This window comes from Bubalus kerabau, chromosome 14 (genome assembly GCF_029407905.1).
Source record: "Bubalus kerabau isolate K-KA32 ecotype Philippines breed swamp buffalo chromosome 14, PCC_UOA_SB_1v2, whole genome shotgun sequence".
Taxonomy (NCBI): Eukaryota; Metazoa; Chordata; class Mammalia; order Artiodactyla; family Bovidae; genus Bubalus; species Bubalus kerabau.
Genome location: NC_073637.1, coordinates 12,527,533 through 12,546,738, shown reverse-complemented (window position 1 = coordinate 12,546,738; position 19,206 = coordinate 12,527,533). Strand labels below are relative to the sequence as shown.

Here is a 19,206-nt window from a genome sequence, read left to right as displayed (position 1 = left end):
CAGCTACCTACCTGGAGCCACTCAACACCAGATTTAGAGAGCAAAACATCACCAGCGTGCAGTATACACTCAGGACGGAATACAATGACTACTTGTCATTTCTTACTTTACACTAGTGATCCTTGGGCATCTGTTTAACTTCACTAAGCCTCAGTTTCCTCATCTACAAAATGGGCATAAACGACACGTATTTACTCACTCTAGGACTTCCCTGTAGCTCAGACGGTAAAGAAACTGCCTGCAACACAGGAGACCCAGGTTTGATCCCTAAGTCAGGAAGATCCTCTGGAAAAGGGAATGGCAACCCACTCCAGTATTCTTGCCCAGAGAATTCCATGGACAGACGACCCTGGCAGGTTACAGTCCATGAGGTTGCAAAGAGTCGGACACAGCCAGCGACTAACACTACACTGCTCAATGAAAACACACACAAGTCCAAAACGCTTTGCACAGGGGCAGGCACGAAAATAGTCCCCCCCAAGAAGTGAGGCGTTGCTCCAGCACAGGCAGCCTCCTTAACTAACCTTGTTCCCTAGGAATTTACAGCCATGTGCTAGGAAAGCCTGCCAGTGCAGGAGATGCAAGAGATGCGAATTTGATCCCTGGGTAGGGAAGATCCCCTGGAGGAGGACATGGCAACCCACTCCAGTATTCTTGCTGGGAGAACCCCATAGATAGACGAGCCTGGTGGACTACAGTCCGTGAGATTGCAAAGAGTTGGACATGACTGAGCACGCAATTATGCTAGGAAACACAGGTTCGCTAATAGGATGGAGAGAAACCACAGTCATCTGCGGAGCTACCAAGGAACACCCGTGTGAGAGACCGGCGGCCACAGCTTTCGGCACACATGCTGCTGGGGGTGATGCTTCTTCCAGCCAGACGTCACCATGCACATGAGGGCACCCCACTGCTCTGACACCTCTGCCCTTCTCCCGCTCCAAGGGGAGGTGAAGCTGAAGGTGCAGGCGTGGTGAGGAACCACGCTCCTTCTGCTCTGCTCCTCCAGCACTGCTGGGAAGATACGTCCATCCCCAAGCTGTGTCAGGAAGTCTCCATGCCCACAAGAGAAGCCAGGTCACCGAACACAAGCCTTGCCAGCTATAAAGATGGTCTATTTGGCCCCCATTCATTTTATTAACAATTTAGCCCAAAACTTCTGTAGGAGAGAACCCACTTATGGGGCCTCCTCCTGTCTCAACAAATGTGTCATCCCTTCCTCGTAGTTTGCAAGATTATTGCTCACACTCATTCTGGAAAATCAGAATAAAAACAAATACTCTAGCTGATAGCCATGTTGGCAGTTTTAATTTTTAATCTCTAAACTGAGTATCAGTTATAAGGAAGTCTGGAGCCAAAGATGGAGAATGAATTAAGGAGCAGCATGAGGTACAAACATTCAGTATGTAAAACACTTTTCCCTTATATCTTGGTCCGTGTGTGTATGTGTGTGAATATGAGTGTATGTACATGTGTGTGCATGTATGTGTGTGTATGTATGTGTATGTATATATATGTGTGTGTGTGTGTATGTGTATGTGTGTGTGTGTATTTGTATGAAATAAATAGAGCTCCAGAATCAGCCAGTCTAGTTCCCCAACTCAACACATGAGAAAACTGTTTCAGAAACATTAATGTATCAGAGGTCACAGTGAAAAGTGTCAGTCGCTCAGTACCATGGACTGTGGGCCACCAGGCTCCTCTGACCATGGAATTCTCCAGGCAAGAATACTGGAGTGGGTAGCCATTCCCTCCCTTCTCCAGAGATCTTCCTGACCCAGGGATGGAACCTGGGTCTCCTGCACGGTTGGCAGATTCTTTACTGTCTGAGCCACCAGGGTTTCACAGAGCTTTTGTCAAAACAGAAAAGCTTAAACCACAATCTGTTCGATCCACCAGTTTTATGGATGAAGAGACCAAGGCCCAGCAAAATGGACAACACAGCAGTAAGTGCAGACTGTGGATTCTTGAGTCCAGCACATCACTCCATCTTTCTAGTTCTTCTCAGTCTTGCTTGAGAAGCAGACACAGTGACACAGCACCTCATCTTGCCAACCGCCCTGATGTATCTTCCTAGACTTTCAGGGACTAGAAGAGAGAGTTAGTCTGTCTTTAGACGTTCTGGGAGGCCAACAATGCTGGAGCTCACTTGCCAAATGGCTCACCCCACCAATGACAGGCATGAAGTTCAGATGATTAAAGGAGGCTACCCTCTGCTGCTAGACCTCTGGGGCTCCGAGGAAGTACCAGGGCCTTTTTGGTCCCTGTGAAAAAGGGGGTGGCCTTTTCCTTGCCAAGAATAAACAGGTGTTAATTACTGGAGGCACCTTCGGGGTCACTCTGGAGTTGCCGCTGCATAGCACGGCACAATAGTTCAACGTGTGAGCTTGAGGAAGACTCTCCCTCTCTGAAGCCCTCAATTAGATGATCATTAAAGCTCCTTTCTGAAATCAGATCAGATCAGATCAGTCGCTCAGTCATGTCCGACTCTTTGCAACCCCATGAATCACAGCACGCCAGGCCTCCCTGTCCATCACCAACTCCCGGAATTCACTGAGACTCACATCCATCGAGTCAGTGATGCCATCCAGCCATCTCATCCTCTGTCGTCCCCTTCTCCTCCTGCCCCCAATCCCTCCCAGCATCAGAGTCTTCTCCAATGAGTCAACTCTTCACATGAGGTGGCCAAAGTATTGGAGTTTCAGCTTTAGCATCATTCCTTCCAAAGAAATCCCAGGGCTGATCTCCTTCAGAATGGACTGGTTGGATCTCCTTGCAGTCCAAGGGACTCTCAAGAGTCTTCTCCAACACCACAGTTTGAAAGCATCAATTCTTCAGCACTCAGCTTTCTTCACAGTCCAACTCTCACATCCATACATGACCACAGGAAAAACCATAGCCTTGACTAGACGGACCTTTGTTGGCAAAGTAATGTCTCTGCTTTTGAATATGCTATCTAGGTTGGTCATAACTTTCCTTCCAAGGAGTAAGCGTCTTTTAATTTCATGGCTGCAGTCACCATCTGCAGTGATTTTGGAGCCCAGAAAAATAAAGTCTGACACTGTTTTCACTGTTTCCCCATCTATTTCCCATGAAGTGGTGGGACCGGATGCCATGATCTTAGTTTTCTGAATGTTGAGCTTTAAGCCAACTTTTTCACTCTCCACTTTCACTTTCATCAAGAGGCTTTTTAGTTCCTCTTCACTTTCTGCCATAAGGGTGGTGTCACTGCATATCTGAGGTGATTGATATTTCTCCCGGCAATCTTGATTCCAGCTTGTGTTTCTTCCAGTCCAGCGTTTCTCATGATGTACTCTGCATAGAAGTTAAATAAACAGGGTGACAATATACAGCCTTGACGAACTCCTTTTCCTATTTGGAACCAGTCTGTTGTTCCGTGTCCAGTTCTAACTGTTGCTTCCTGACCTGCATACAAATTTCTCAAGAGGCAGATCAGGTGGTCTGGTATTCCCATCTCTTTCAGAATTTTCCACAGTTTATTGTGATCCACACAGTCAAAGGCTTTGGCATAGTCAATAAAGCAGAAATAGATGCTTTTCTGGAATTCTCTTCCTTTTTCTATGATCCAGCGGATGTTGGCAATTTGATCTCTGGTTCCTCTGCCTTTTCTAAAACCAGCTTGAACATCAGGAATTTCACGGTTCACGTATTGCTGAAGCCTGGCTTGGAGAATTTTGAGCATTACTTTACTAGCGTGTGAGATGAGTGCAACTGTGCGGTAGTTTGAGCATTCTTTGGAATTGCCTTTCTTTGGGATTGGAATGAAAACTGACCTTTTCCAGTCCTGTGGCCACTGCTGAGTTATGAAAATGCTTTATTATATTGTGAAAGCAAAGACAGGCACTTGAGTACAACGTGACCTTCGTACACCAGTATCTAACTTGAATTCTGCATGGAAACATGCCCTCGTCTTCTGCTCCTGGTTTAGACTGAACAGGTCTGTTTTTACCTTTATTTCAGAAAATATAAAGATACTAAATGAGTTTGGTCTTAGACAGCCACACAGCTGAATATTGCCTCAACTGTGCATGTGTCTGTGTGTGTGATTAGCCAGTAAGTCAATCTGTAGGTGCCCAATTTCTGCTACCTCCCACTGCCTCCCCAGAGCACTATGTTAGACATCATATCATGGAGATAAATAGTCGGCGGTTCTGGACCAATGCACCTGAAATAAACTTCAAGAAAGTTTATTTCACTCAAAGACAACAGCTCTCACAAGGCTGGAATACTAATGTGAACCAAAAAAAGAATAAAGCCTTGGTTAACGAAACAAAATAGCCCAGGCAGCAAAGCTAACACCCCGGGGTAAGAACGGTGCATGAGAGCAGCCAGCACGGAGGCGCCTCACACTCGCCTGCGCTCTGCTCCTCCTGAGAGCTGCTAAACCGAAAGACACACTAGATTAAAAAGCTGACGACACCTGAGCCAGCTGCAAGAACAGGGCAGGCATTACACGCCTCTTGATGCAAGTCGACAGCATCACTCCAGAGGACTCTGATCCCACTCCACTCCCCCAAAAAAGGGGGAAAAAAAATCAAAATTGAATCTGATTAGCCTGCTAGATCAGTGGAACACATTAAACACCACGGGGATTGCAATTAGCAAAACCCCAGCAAAGAATGTGGCAAGTTCTATAGGACAAATGAACCACTGCTTTAACAAATTAATTATTAAGGGAAAAAAGGTGGGTGGGGGAGCCCAACCAAAATGACTGTCTGGCTCTTATTTGAATGCAGATTTAAACAAACCAACATTTGAGAGCTCTGAGGAAATGTAAACACCGACTGAAGCCCTACTGATATTGAGGAACTACTGTGCTTGTTTGTTTGTTTTGCCACTTGCATGTGGGATCTTAGTTCCCCAACCAGGGACTGAACCCGGGCCAAGGCAGTGAAAACAGAGTCCTAACCACCGAACCATCAGCCAATTCCCTACAGTTAATTTTTTCAATGAGATAATAGTATTGTGGTTATTATTTTTATTATTATTTTTTAAGAGTGTACTGAACTGCTCACAACAAAAGGCCATGGTTGGGAGACGCCACGGCAGGGAAGGCAGCAATGAAACAAGAGGCCATAAGCTGATCCTCGTTGAAGCCGGATGTTGAGTACAACGGAACTCATTATCCCCTCTGCCTTTTCTGGGTTTCCTGACATTTTCCAGAATAAAAAGTTTAAAAAAAAAAATGATAGACACAGGTGTAGATATGCGAGTTCCGTCAAAATTACAAAGGAAATGAAAGTCACAGGCCATCAGTAAGTCTCCCTAACCCCATTCTCTCTCTTTTTTTTTAAACATTCAGCTGTTTGCTGTTTCAGGACTTTAGGACTCAATCCTTCTAAATGGTCTGCTGAGCCCCGTGAAGAGACTGTTTCAACGCTAAATAAGCTCCCTGTAACTTCTGCTTTGCTGATTTCAGAGAGTGGTGCCTGGAGCCTCGGTAGCACCTGGTTAGAAATACAAGTTCCCAGGCCCTATTTCAGACCTCCTGAGATGCACCAACTCTGGGGGGTGAGGCCCTCAAGGTGTCCCAACAAGTCTTCTAGGCGATTCTGATGAACAGTCAAGTCTGACCTGACATCAGAGTAACAAACCAGACAATGAGGGGAAGAGGAGGGCTGAGTACTAACCACTTAAGTGCCAAGCTGATGACCAATCAGTAAAAAAACCCTAGAGCCTACAGGGCATGTTTAAGTAATTCTGGTGGGTCCCCAAATAAAATATAGCCTCTATACCCATCCACTACCACCTTCATCAAAATAAAAAAACTTAAAAAATTGTAAAGGTCTACTTCCTATTGTCACTTTTGGGACCCTCAGTCTCAATGAGATCACATGTAAACTTAACCCTCTTTCCAAATCTCATCCTTTTAGAAAGGAAACTGCTGTTTTGCTTTGTAATTATTGATCAGAGAAGAAGGCCGTTTTAAAGCAGTGAAAAGTTAAAGTGTTAGTCACCCTGTTGTGTCTGACTCTCTGCGACCCCATGGACTGTAGCCCACCAGGCTCCTCTGTCCATGGCAAGAATACTGGAGTAGGTTGCCATTCCCTTCTCCAGGGGATCTTCCCAACCCAGGGATCGAAGCTGGGTCTCCTGCTTTGAAGGTGGATTCCTTACCATCTGAGCCACCAGGGAAGTCCTGCCTTCAAGCAAACTGGCTGTAGGTTAACTGCAGAGTTACACTTCTTACTAGTGTTAGTCACTCAGTCATGTCCGACTCTTTGCAACCCCATGGACTGTAGCCTGCCAGGCTCCTCCATCCATAGGATTTTCCAGGCAAGAACACTGGAGTGGTGGTATTCTCCAGTGACAGCCAAACTGCCCAATGGTGGAGCTGCAGTTCGAAAATGGGAAACTCTGCTTAGGTGACAGATGGCAATATCAACGTCCTCACAGAAAACCAGAGGTCTCAGCTAAAGAAAAAAAAAAAAATTCACTGCTTAAAACTACCAACCCCAGAATCTTCAGGCTCATGAATTTTTATCTTGAACAATGTCCTCACTCTGAGTAGACTGAACACGTGTGGCTCGATGCTATTGGCTGTAGAATTTGCAGAGGGAAGGACGGGAACCTTCGCACGTGGAGCCACCCCCATCTGCAGTGAATGCTCTGGGTAGGAAAGGCCACTGTTCAGAGAAGAGTCGTGGGCAAGGCTCTTTCACCCTGGTCAGAAAGGTGGGTTTGCTCCCCACACTCAACACACCATAGACCCACTCTACCGAGTGGGCAGGGCAGCCAGGCCACAACATACTTGCCTTTATTTTTAGTTGGAGAATAGCCACTTTACGATGTTGTGTTGCCTTCTGCCATACAACAACGTGAGTCGGCTCTAAGTATTCATGTATCCCCTCCCTCTCACCCCATCCTACCCCTCGAGGTTGTCACAGAGCACCCGGGGTGCTCCCTGTGCTACACAGCAGCTTCCCATTAGCTATCGATTTGACATATGATAACATATATACGTCAAAGCTACTCTCAATTCATCCCACCCTCTTCTCCCCACACTGGGTCCACAAGTCTGGTTCTTTATGTCTGTCTCTATTCCTGCCGTGCAAATAGGTTCATTAGTACCAGTTAGCTTTTATTTTTTTTTATCATCACCTTTTAGGAGGCTCTCACAACACTCTGAAAAGATGAAGAGCAAGGAGAAGAAGGCAGAATGTGTGCTGGGCGCCAGCTGCGTCGCCAGTCCTGGTGCTGAGTTCCTGGTGTGGCCACGTGCTACGCTGGCACCATTTCACAGATGAGAGCAAGAAACTCTGCACAGGTAACAAAAGCATTTCAGAACAGTATGTTTTGACCCTAACTGTACAATGGCAAGGTCGAGGCTCAGAGATAGGAAGTGGTGAGCCCAGGATGCAGAGCTGGTACCCACACCGGGAACCACACACACACACACAGGCCTGCCCGGTCCTGACGCCTGGGCCAGCTCTCTGCACGACAGCAAGCTGCCGCCCACAGGCACCTGTGAGCCTGGGACCTGCCTAAACCTGCATGGCCCAGCCAGGATGGAGCTGTTAGGTCGTCAACCTGCCCCCACCAGTGTGCAAGGAAGGGGCTGAGCCACAGAAGATACCAAACTTTACCAGTCGGAGACGCGTTTAGATGCGGTCGGGATGTGCAGACAACTGTTTCAGCCACAGCAGATAGACTAACTAGATTCTGCTCAGGCTGAGAATTAGCATTCGCTTGCTTCCTCTGAAGCTGAACGCTTGAAAAGGAAGGTGGATGACCTGGCTTCCAACCTCAGGTCTTCCACAAGTGTCATAATTGGGTGACCTCAGAGCCTAGGTTTTCTGATGGTAAACATCTGACAAGTCATGTCTGCTCCATCACAGCTTTCTTTATTATGAGGATCAGAGGAGAAACTGTGTTAAGGAACTTTGTAAACCATAAAGTAGTACAGAAATGGAAAGGATTAATGTGACGTACCAGCTGGGCGGGTAAGACTTTCACCAGGAAGGTACTGGGCAGTCCCTAATGATGCTAATGACAGCGGTCATGCTTGTCTTTGGGGAAAAAAACAAGAAACAAAACCAAAAAATGGGCCCACTCCACAGAAGGGCTACTCCTTTGGCACACAAGCAAGAGAGATCGTGTGAAATCAGTCTTAGGCTCTGTTCGGGATCAGAGCCGAGACCTGGGAACAGAAAGGTGAAGCTGGGTCCCATGAGGCAAGAGCTGGGAACTGCAGGCCATGGCAGGGCCAAGTCTCAAGCCAGGACTCCTCACAAATCCTGTCTATAATGAAGATAGAGCTGCAAACAAGGGGAAGGAAGAAGTCCTACAGGTGAGCAGAGGATGAAGTAGAAGCTCTTCTTCCTCTCTTATGGGAGATGAAGGCCCTCACAGTCAAGGCGAGCCAAGAAAACGGGTTTCCCTGTGCATGGGCAGCCCGCAGGGGAACACCTTCTTCAGCAGGGCACCCACCTCCACCTCCCAAGTTCAATGGGACGAACGTGCTTCCCACCAGCAGGTGGCCTACCTAACTGGAACTTTCAGTGGACCGCCTGTTACTGCATGTGGACACTCAAAAACCTCAGAAACGCAATACAGAGACCACAATGATTTCACTCACACTTTTGCCTATCCAGGCTTCCCTAGTGGCTCAGCTGGTAAAGAATCCACCTGCAATGTGGGAGACTTGGGTTCGATCCCTGGGTTGGGAAGATCACCTGGAGAAGGGAAAGGCTACCCACTCCAGTATTGTAGCCTGGAGAATTCCATGGACTGTACAGTCCATGGGGTTGCAAAGAGTCAGACACAGCTGAATGACTTTCACTTTCACTTTCTGCCTAGCCACCATTCTCATTCTCCTTAACATCCACCTGCCAGCTTCCCTTTCTTGGCAATTCAGCTACCACCCAAACCCGAGACATAAACCCCCCTCACCTGGTCCCTCCTTTTCATTCTTATCTGGTTTAATGCCTCACCTCCCCACTGGCTTTAATCAATCGATTCCAAGTGCCCCTGGGGTCTCTTCCTTGCTGAGCATCAATTCTACATCTTTTCCACGGCTGGAGAGAAGGCACTTCTGCCTTTTCACTTCCCTTCCTTAAGATCTATTCTTCAGGCACACCAGTCCTTTTACAACCATGTTCCCATCCACAAGTCCACCTGTGGCCAGTGTCACACCAGCGCCACCCCATGATCTCCTCTTTGGAGGTTCATGCCCACCATCTCACTCCCCTGAGCTCCAGGACACTAACACTTTAGTAACAACACCCCAACATCACTCTTAGCCATGTCAAGACCCATGAACGTGACGCTCAACCCTGACTTCTTCCCTGCGATGCTACACTCAGCTTCATCTCCCCTTCACCCCAAATGCTGGCTGTGGGACAGACATGGCTGACTCCCATTCTCCTCTTCGCCTTAGCACCAGGATCCCAGTTTTCAGCAGGTATTTTGCCATTGGGAATAAAAGACTTCCATTTCCCAGTCTTTCTTGCAGCCAGCTGCAGCCCATTAAGCTGTACTGGTATGTGGGTTCTGGAAGAGAAATGACTCCGTGGAGTGGAGGGGCAACTTTTCCTTTCTTCTTTAGCATCACATCTCAGAAAGGAGAGCTGGAGCACCAGCATCTATCGCGAGTCAGGAGGTGGACTTAAGGATGGAAAAAGGTGAAGTAGAGAAAGGGAGACGGCACCATGGGCCTGGCACTCCAGGCTCACATCCAGACTCCTTACAGGTGAGAGAGAAACTACCATACTTAAGCATCTCTTGTTTTTGCTTTTTTCCTATTATATACAGCTCAACCAACTCCTTACTATTACAAGCCAATGATCAAATAATGGCAAACAATGAACTAGCTGGGGACAGGGTCTCCAAAACAAAGAGGGGTCCAGAGAGAGTGAAGGTCAACGTTTCCTAGGCTTTTTATCAGTATAGGATGCCCTACTGAACGCTCCTGTCCCCACTATCATGTGGTACATTATACTACACCTTCAGACTTCATTCATTTTGTCTATAATATAACCTTTTTAGAAAGCAACACAAACATGTTAAAAAGAAAAAAATAAATCTCAAAAAAATTTTTTTCAAAAGAATAACAAATAAGAGTTTGTTTTATTCTTCACTCATACCACATCATTACAGGCTTGAGAAGACTTTTGAGGGTCTCTTGGACATCAAGGAGATCCCTTTAGGGGTCTCCTAAAGGAAGAAGGAATTAAAGGAAACAAACCCTGACTATTCATTGGAAGGATTGATGCTGAAGCTGAAGCTGAAGCTCCAATACTTTGGCCACCTGATGTGAAGAGCCGACTCATTGGAAAAGACCCTGATGCTGGGAAAGATTGAGGGCAGGAGGAGAAGGGGATGTCAGAGGATAAGATGGCTGGATGGCATCACTGAATCAATGGACATGAGCTTGAGCAAACTCCGGGAGATGGTGAAGGACAGGGACACCTGGTGTGCTGCAGTCCATGGTGTCGAAAAGAGTCAGACACAACTTAGTGACTGAACAACAACCACCATATAGTCAAAATGGTCATGATAAACCCCCACTTCTCAGCGAAAATCTGGCAAGAGGGGATGACCCTAGCAGGGGGAAAAATATCTCCAAAGAAAAAGAAAGTGAAAGTGTTAGTCGCTCAGTTATGTCCAACTCTTTGCAACCCCATGAACAGGCTCCTCTGTTTATGGGCTTCTCCAGGCAAGAATACTGGAGAGGGTTGCCATTTTCTTCTCCAGGGGATCTTCCCGACCCAGGAATCGAACCTGGATCTCCTGCCTTGTAGGCAGATTCTTTACCATCTGAGCCACCAGGGAAGAGAAAATATCTCCATGATAAACCCAAAAGCCATAATGGACCCTCAGCTTCAGCCAAGAGTAGGGCACGACTGAGCAAGTGAACTGAACTGAGGGTTTCAGCTACTGTAGGAAAAGGGCTGAACTCCGGTTTTCTGCTCCCAAGTTTCCGGGATTCCACCAGGGAGTAATTCAGAGGAAGGAGTGAAGGGCTTGGACAGATTCTGTGAACCAGAACACCCCCACTCTACCCGAAGGCTTTTCAGTCTCCTCCCCCAAACGGAAAAGTCCATCACCTGTGCCTCCACCTGAACCCGCTGGAGTCCTAGCCTGACACCGCCACAGTTTCCAGCACTTGACCCGGACACCACCTAACCTCACTGTGAGCTCTGAGGCCTGGGGCTCTGTGGACACCAGCTAACCTCACTGTGAGCTCTGAGGCCTGGGGCTCTGTGGACACCAGCTAACCTCACTGTGAGTGTCTGAGGCCTCGGGCTCTGTGGCCCAGCCTGTTTGTGTCACCGGAGCTGAGAGTGCCAGGAGCGCGGCCCAAGTTCAACAAACGGTCACCGAATCAATGGATAAAAGTAAAGTGACTCGGTGAGCCAGCAGGGAGCTGTCGCCTGCTCCTGAAACCCCAGCCCCCTATCCTGCACACATCGCCCCTGCGTCTCCCACAGAAGCTGCCGACTCGGGTCACAGCAGCAAAGAGACACGCATGGGACGGGGGGCGGGGTGGAGGGGAGAACCCAGGAAGGGCTGGTGAAGAAACAGTTGCTGCGCTATTACTTTTACAGAAGCGGCTAAAAATCAGGAACAGGAAACGGTTTGCAAATGCGTGTGCAGAAAGCATCCTCTGACAGGACAGAAAGGGAGAGCGCTGAGGGGCCCGATGGGATCGAAGAACAGGGAGCACCTGCAGTGACGGGAGGTGGGGATGGGCGGTTAGGATGCTTCCAGGAGAAGTGTGTGGATACCAGGGCGAGCATCTCCCACACCGCCCCTTCCATCCTCACAGCAACACCGGGAGCCCAGCTGAGGGTCGCTGACAGGACAGGAAAACGTTCAGCGTTCCCTCTGCACGTGACATCCATCCAGGTTAATCCTCCCAACAGCCTGGCGAAGGGGGGCTGTCATCTCCTCTTACAGACACGGCAAGTGGTCTCCCAAGGTCTTAAAACTGACACGTGATCACAAGGGGGACAATTTTTTTTTTTGGTAATTATGTAAGGGGGATAATGTTAGCAAACCTTACTGTGGTGATCATTCTGCAATGCACACAGTCTTGAATCAGTATGCTGTATACCTGAGACCAATATAAGGCCACAAGTTATACACCTTCAATTAAAAAAACAAAACTGGTGATAGAGTTGAGGTTCAGCCCATGTTTGTTAAACTTCAAACAAACACCAAAAAAAGAAAAAAAGAAACCTTTTCTCTCCATCGTGGAAATAAGACATTAAGTCAAACCAACTAGAGGGAGAAAGGTTAATAGAAAAAAGAACAGATGAGCAGGTCAGAACAGGGGGGCCACCCGAGTTTCCTGGTCTCTCTGGGGCAACATAGGCCAGGGAATCGGGAAGGAAACACACCAAGCCACTCTCAAACCTAAAAGGGGAATAAAAAGCTGAGCCTTCCGATGTATCTGAATGGAAATTCTAAGAAAATGAACACAATTTATTAGGACTTAAGAGCAGTCACTCCTACAATCAGCTTGGCTGTCAGTCTTCCGAAGTGGTTTTACAATTTCATTTCCTCTGTAGCAACTGCCATGGTTGCTTGAAGAAGCAACGGCACAGGAGCCCAGGACCCTAGTGAAGGATGCCTAGGCTCCGCCAAGGAAGCCCTGCAGCCAGAAAGAGAGCTGTTTGCTCGTCTAAGTCACTGTCGTGTGGGATCACGTAGCCAGAAGCAGCCCCCAGTTGCTGCTAATTTTAAAAGAACCATTTCTGTCCTTAAAAAAAAAAAGAAAGAAGGAAGGAAGGAAGGAAAAGTATGTTGAGAAAGATCCCTGGCACTCCCAGAGTATGGTCTTAAGAGAGTGAGTGAAAGTGAAAGTCTCTCAGTCGTGTCCGACTCTTTGCAACCCCATGGAACTCTCCAGGACAGAATACTGGACTGGGGAGCTGTTCCCTTCTCCAAGGGATCTTCCCAACCCAGGGATCGAACCCACGTCTCCTGCACTGCAGGCAGATTCTTTACCAGCTGAGCCACCAGGGAAGCTCCAAATTTCCCAAAGGGCAGTCGCTTTCCTGTGAAAGTGTATGAGCCTCAGAGTGGAAGGGAGTGAGGACTCACGAGCCACAGAGATAGACAACTGCGAGAGGCAACGTGACAGAAAAGACAATCAATGAACTGGAAGTTCAAGCCCCACATCAGCCAACTGGGACGGAAACTCTAGGACTCCAGTGTCTACAAGACAAACAGCGATGAACCCAGTAGGTGGGGGGGGAGGGGCTGTTTCTCTCCAACTCTTCCACAAGGTACCCCTGAGCAGAGACAGGGCATGTCCTAAAGCACTTACTCTAGGCACATAATCCTAATAAAGTCTCTATTTTATCACCAAGGCTCATGTATGTTTTGCACTCTCCTGTACATCTCCTCCATATTTCCATATACCTCTAATTTAAATATGATGGTTTAAATATAAAATGACCATCGGTCACTTAAATGGCCTGAGTTCACACATTACCTACCACAACCTGGTCTTTGAGTAAAGCTGATGCACCCAGAAGCTATACCATGGGGTGTCCTGTAACCTCACCTCTCTCCTCCCAGGCCATCACATAAATCCCCAGAGAACACATTTCCTAGTATGAGATGCAAGGTTCTTAATAATCACAGATTTTCCTTCCTGTTATAATTTTCCACGATAAGATGCAATGATGTATGTGCAAGTGCCGAGTTCACAAGAGACGGTCAAAAGACAGCAGCTACATCTGAACCTAACGGATCTGACTGCTTTATCAAACTAAACCTGCTTGAAAACATGCAGCCGAATGTCCTCACCAGGGAGACCCAAGTCATAAGTTGTACTGAGGACGCTGCTGCTGACACGGTTCTTCGTATCTCTAGAGTTTCTTGTTGAGAAAAATGAGCCGTGGAGAAGACAAGAGAAGCAGCAAGTGAAACAGAAAAACAACAATAACAAAAATTCAATAAGACAACTGACAAAGGACGACTTACTAGGTAGGTATGTGCAGTGACAAGTTGCTTAGGACCTGAGAGATTAAAAATTCCTACTCAAGTTTAGCACCAAGAAGTCTTTCTGCAGATGAAGGTTGTGCCATCTGTGGTTGAAAAAAAAAAAAAGAAAATGCTGCACCTAGCCACGATTCCTTCTTTGTCTTAGATGCAAATAATTATGGAGTTACTACAATCTGCTGAACTCAGGAGTCTGCTGCCTCCCACAGAAGTTTTCTAGTGAATCTTCTCCCAAACTGCCTTCTTTCAACCTTGCATTCTCATCTTGAGTCTGCCATATCCTTCAGGCTACAGATGACATACCTGTCTTAAATAACTAACTAATATAGATCTGGGGGCAAGGGATTGGACAGGCGAAAGTAAATATTGACCTTTTTAAAAACAATTCCTTTTGTACTTGATGAGGACTCAGCTCAAAATAAATAATGTTATCTGGATTCAGTTCAATAAATATTTATTGAGTGCTTATTATGGTCAAAGCCTTACATTAGGGACTGTGAAGAATGCACAGAACACACAGTCCTTGCCAAGGTGAGTTTACAACCTGCGAGGAGAGATAGGACACACATATAAGTAACTAATGAAGGGCAGGATGTCATCAGGCAAGAAGAGCAATACAAAGACCCGTGTGTAGGGAAAGATCATTTCCAGGCCAGGGAGATTGAGAAAGTTTCAGGGAAGACACAGCACACACCCATAGGACCAGTTCCACCCAGACTTTGTGTTACTGTGGGCGTTTGTGGGGTCCAGCTGGATGAGAAAGACTCAGAGCAGAATGAGCAACGCAAAGAAAGTATCAATGCATCTGCTGCAAAGGAGAGAGCACCCCAGTCATTAAAGACGAGTACCGCACAGAGATACAGGAGCCGGCGTCTCCTGAAGCACCAGAGTCAACTACCCCTAGCGAGGGCCTGGTAAGACCAGATGTTCTTCTGGCTCGTGTGCTTGGAGGGCAGGCCTCCCAAGGCTGAAGCAAACAGAAGCATGAATACCACCCGTTAGACACTTCATTCAGGGATGTGGGTTGAGAAAGAGGGGTGGAGACACTTGGGGTTTTTAAATACTGGTCAGGAGAATCAAGAGTAACATCTCTTGTTCCACTTTCCAGAAACCAACTAATAAGCCTTTAGAAGCTATAACTAACCTACAAGACATGGGGAAAGGCAGTACTCACTTGTCCTTGCTCTTGCAGATAAATATATGCCTTCTCAAGGCGGAGATTCCTACTTACTCGTCCCTGTACTGCTGGGTAAGAAAGTGAACACATTCCAATGCCTTGTGTAGCAGATCTGAGATTGCTGCCTTGTTGAAAATGCCATGGTCAACCTCTCCTCCTTCCCTCTGCCATCCATGACCCCTTTCTGACTCCCCAGCTCCAGCCAGGAATTCCCTCTCTCCTCCATGTGCCTTCAGCCTTTTGCAGACACCGCCTATGAACTTCATCTCTGTATCAGAAATATGTGGACAGGGACTTTCCTAGTGGGCCAGTGGCTGAGACTCTGTGCTTCCACTGCAGGGGGTGCAGGTTTGGTCCCTGCTTGGGGAACTAAGATCCCTCACATATAGATAAGCTTCCCTGGTGACTCAGATAGTCAAGAACCTGCCTGCAGTGCTGGAGACCCAGGTTCAATCCCTGGGTGGGGAAGATCCCCTGGAGAAGGGAATGGCCACCCACTCCAGTATTCTTACCTGGAGAATTCCACAGACAGAGAAGCCTGGCAGGCTACAGTCCATGGGGTCACAAAGAGTCAGACGTGACTGAGTGACTAACACACACATATATATACATATATAATTCTTAAAAAAAAAAAAGAGAGAGAGAGAATTATGTGGTCATCCACAGGGAAACACAACAGATGTGTGATAATGGGCAGTAGGTGTCTCCCCTCTGGCCTCTGAGGCCCCTTAAGGGCATGCTCTTGCCTTTATACCCCACAGCCTAACAAAGTACTAGGCATGAAGATGACTCACCTGGATAAAACCCCAGAAACACAGGGGATCGGATGCAGGAGAGCTTCTCCCTTCTTGCTTAGAGCTGCCTGTGGTTTCCTTATAAGACTGCACCCCCATTCCCCCAGTGGCAATCCTCCTCCTGCCCTGCCAGCCAGCTCTTTTGGATGCAAACTAACAAAACGCTCTGGCTCCATCTCAGCAGAAGTAGAATCCAGCTTTGTGTAAAGAGCTGGGAGCTCTTAATCAGGAAGACTGGCCCATGCGGGCGGGGCCCTCCCGGTTCTGCAGAGATCATGACTCAGTCCCACTTCTCCTCCAGCTGTCTGTCAACTTCTGTGCTTCCAGAAATGTCAGGCTGGCTTTTCTTTTTCCAGAATGGAAGGTAAGCATCAGAGACTAGCAAGATTTCGGGCTGTCGCAGAAACAAGCAGGATGAAGGATGAAAGGATGAAGTCCATACCCAACTGGAGAGCTGGCTCCATCTTCAGAAAAGTGATTTTTAAAAAGCTAAAGGAAGGACTTCCTTGGTGGTCCAGTGGTTAAGACTTCACCTTCCAACGCTGGGGGTGCTGGTTCAATCCTGGGCCGGGGAGCTAAGACCCCACACACCTCACATCCCCAAAAATATCACGACAGAAAACAGAAGCAATACAGTAACAAATTCAAGAAAGACTTTAAAAACAAGTCCACATCAAAAACAAAAAAAAAATCATCTTACAAAATAAAAAGCTGAAGGTCTTTAAAGATTAACCTAAGTCTGACCCCTCTGTCTGAGGAAGAGGAAACGGAGTCAGGGTGAGATGTGACCTGGGGAATCGCCTGGCTGGAGCACGGACCTCAGATAACCAGGGGCACCTGTGCGTGCACCCAGTGACTCCGGTGTGTTCAAGGAGAGTTAATTACATCCTATTTAACTCTACATCAATTTAGGAAGCATAATTCATAAAATCAGTTAAAACACAGGCCTCAGATTTTATGGATACCCAAACAGGGCTATGAAATTTCAGTGGAACTTACCAACTTCATCAGTTTTATCCAGATGCACAAAGACTCACGGAACAAATGTTCGCACGGCTAACATCTTAACTGCTCAATATCCTTTTGAAAAAACATAAAGCCCCTGGCTAGTGGCAACTTGCTTCTTTGACTGGTGGCAGGAGAACGTGGGCATCTAAGCAAGGAGCACGAACAGCCTCCAGACAGTTGGCTCGGTAACCCTGAGTTCTGCAAAAGCCAAGCAAAGGCGACCGAAACCTTGCAAAACACAGGTTAACAGCTGAGACCACAAACCTCCAAAAGCCTGAGTGTCAGCTGCTGTCACTGGTGGCCCTGCTCTCAGGCCCTTCGGAGGTGAGGGCATCTTTTCCTAACCCAGGCCTTCCCAGCATCTTAGGGACCAGAATTCCCCTGACACGCTGGGAATGGGGAGGGAGGGGGAGACCAGCAGCACAGTGCTTTCAACACTTCCTTTTCCAAAAACTCAGACCAGCTTACAGCCGGCTCTTTCTGGGGGGCCACAACTGGTGGTTTCTTTTTAACTGTGAAGAGAATTTGACACATGAGAGAATTCTTTTCTTTCAAAGTATCTGAAGGCAAGCAGAAATGTCTAGACATTGACTCAGGGGATACAGGTGTCTAGTGCTGAGGACAACTTCGCACGGCACACGGCGAGGAAAGGCCGGCGAGGCACGACGCCCCCCTCACGTAGATGCAGGTGGCTTCCCTGGTGGCTCGGGGGCAAAGAACGGCCCGCCGATGCAGGAGACAAAAGAGACGCAGGTTCGGTCCTAGGTCGGGAAGATCCCCTGGGGTAGGAAACAGCAACCCACTCCAGTATTCTTGCCTGGGGAATCCCATGGACAGAGGAGCCTGGTGGGCTATACTGTCCTTGTGGTCGCAAAGAGTCGGACATGACTGAGCAGCTAAACAACATGAGCACAGTGACAGGCACTTGTTCTTAGCCTACATGCTCTGTAAGCTCAAGCACACCTTGTCTGAATGACCATTCGTTGATTAACTGTTGGGCTGAGTATTTGGGGGCAAAGATGAAAGCATAGTCTCTGCTTACAGGTTCATGCTGTGGAGGGGTGAAATTCATAAACAACTACAGACCACAGAGCAAATCGAACTGTTATAACTGCACTAACTACCGCATCCTGATACACCAAGAGCCAGGACAAATGCCAGAAGCTACGCCAATGCTTTTCCAGCACCATCTCACCCACTCCTTACAAAACTGCTGTTGACATCGATCTTTCTGTTCTCATATTGTAGGTGACACGACTGAGGCTCAGAGACATTTGACTCCAAATCAGAATTGGTAACAGGGACTTCCCTGCTTACGCTGGAGGTCCAGTGGGTTAAGACTCTGCACTTCCAATTAAGGGGGCAAGGGTTCGAGTCCTGTTCTGGGAACTAAGATCCCACATTTGCTGGCATGGCCAAAAAAAAAAAAATTTTTTTTAATTTTTGAAATAAATAAAATAAAAATTTGAGACAATTAGTAACAGTAACCATGGCTGTTACAGGGCACTAAAAATGTGGAAAACTGTGCTACATGAACACAGCTCACATGGAATTTTCTCATTCCAACCTCACAACAACCCTCTAAGTAGTATCACTGACACCAATTCACCAATGAGGAAATGCACAGAATTTCTGTAAGGAGCCTCAGCAAAGCTGGGTTAGGAGCCTAGGGCTTTCTGACTTGGTAGCAAGAACCCGTCACCACCACCCCCGCGTCAATGAGGCAGGGCGCTCTGCGGTATCAGAAGGCTCGGGGAGGAGGTGGCATGTGACACCGATGCCGTGGCTCCCTGCCTACCTCCCGGGGCCCATCCCTTCCTGCTGGGGACTGAGGAATGAGCAGAGCCCTGGCACGCCCATGCATGACGGAAAACGCAAGGGGCTTGCTTTTACAGGTCTGCCATTGTGACGGGAGGACTCCGGGCCCGCCTGCAAAACCAGAGACCTCGGCTGCCTGCAAGGGCCACGCTTCTCTCCTTCAATTCTTTCATTTTATAAAACAGTCAACTGCACCAGGGTCCCCAATTTAAGCACAAAGAAGCTGGAACGCCTGCAGCCACTTCCCACCCCAAATTAACACAGGTTTGATGCAGAGCACGTACGGACTGGCATGTCTGAATGGTGGTCAGCGCGACCCTGCTGAGCTCCTGTGGCTGTCTCCCCCGAAAGAGGCTGGGCCAGCCTACTGGCCCTAATCAAACTGCATCAGCGGTGTTCACCTGGGGGCCTGGCAGAGGGTGGAGAAAACGT

General features: G+C 47.7%; 1 protein-coding gene across 16 annotated transcripts in view; it reads right to left on the bottom strand.

Moving 5' to 3' along the window:
- ASAP1 (ArfGAP with SH3 domain, ankyrin repeat and PH domain 1) overlaps positions 1–19,206 on the bottom strand; it is a 346,820-nt gene that overhangs the window by 209,702 nt on the left and 117,912 nt on the right. Inside the window, exon 1 of one of the 16 annotated variants that reach the window (XM_055545769.1) lies at positions 16,948–19,041. The exons of 14 other annotated variants lie outside the window; for them this stretch is intronic. In XM_055545769.1, coding sequence (XP_055401744.1) covers positions 16,948–16,956 — 9 coding nt within the window. In that variant the 5' untranslated portion in view covers positions 16,957–19,041. Of the gene's footprint in view, positions 1–15,948; positions 16,923–16,947; positions 19,042–19,206 lie in introns of those variants that run through there. One more of the 16 variants, XM_055545765.1, reaches the window with a different exon arrangement.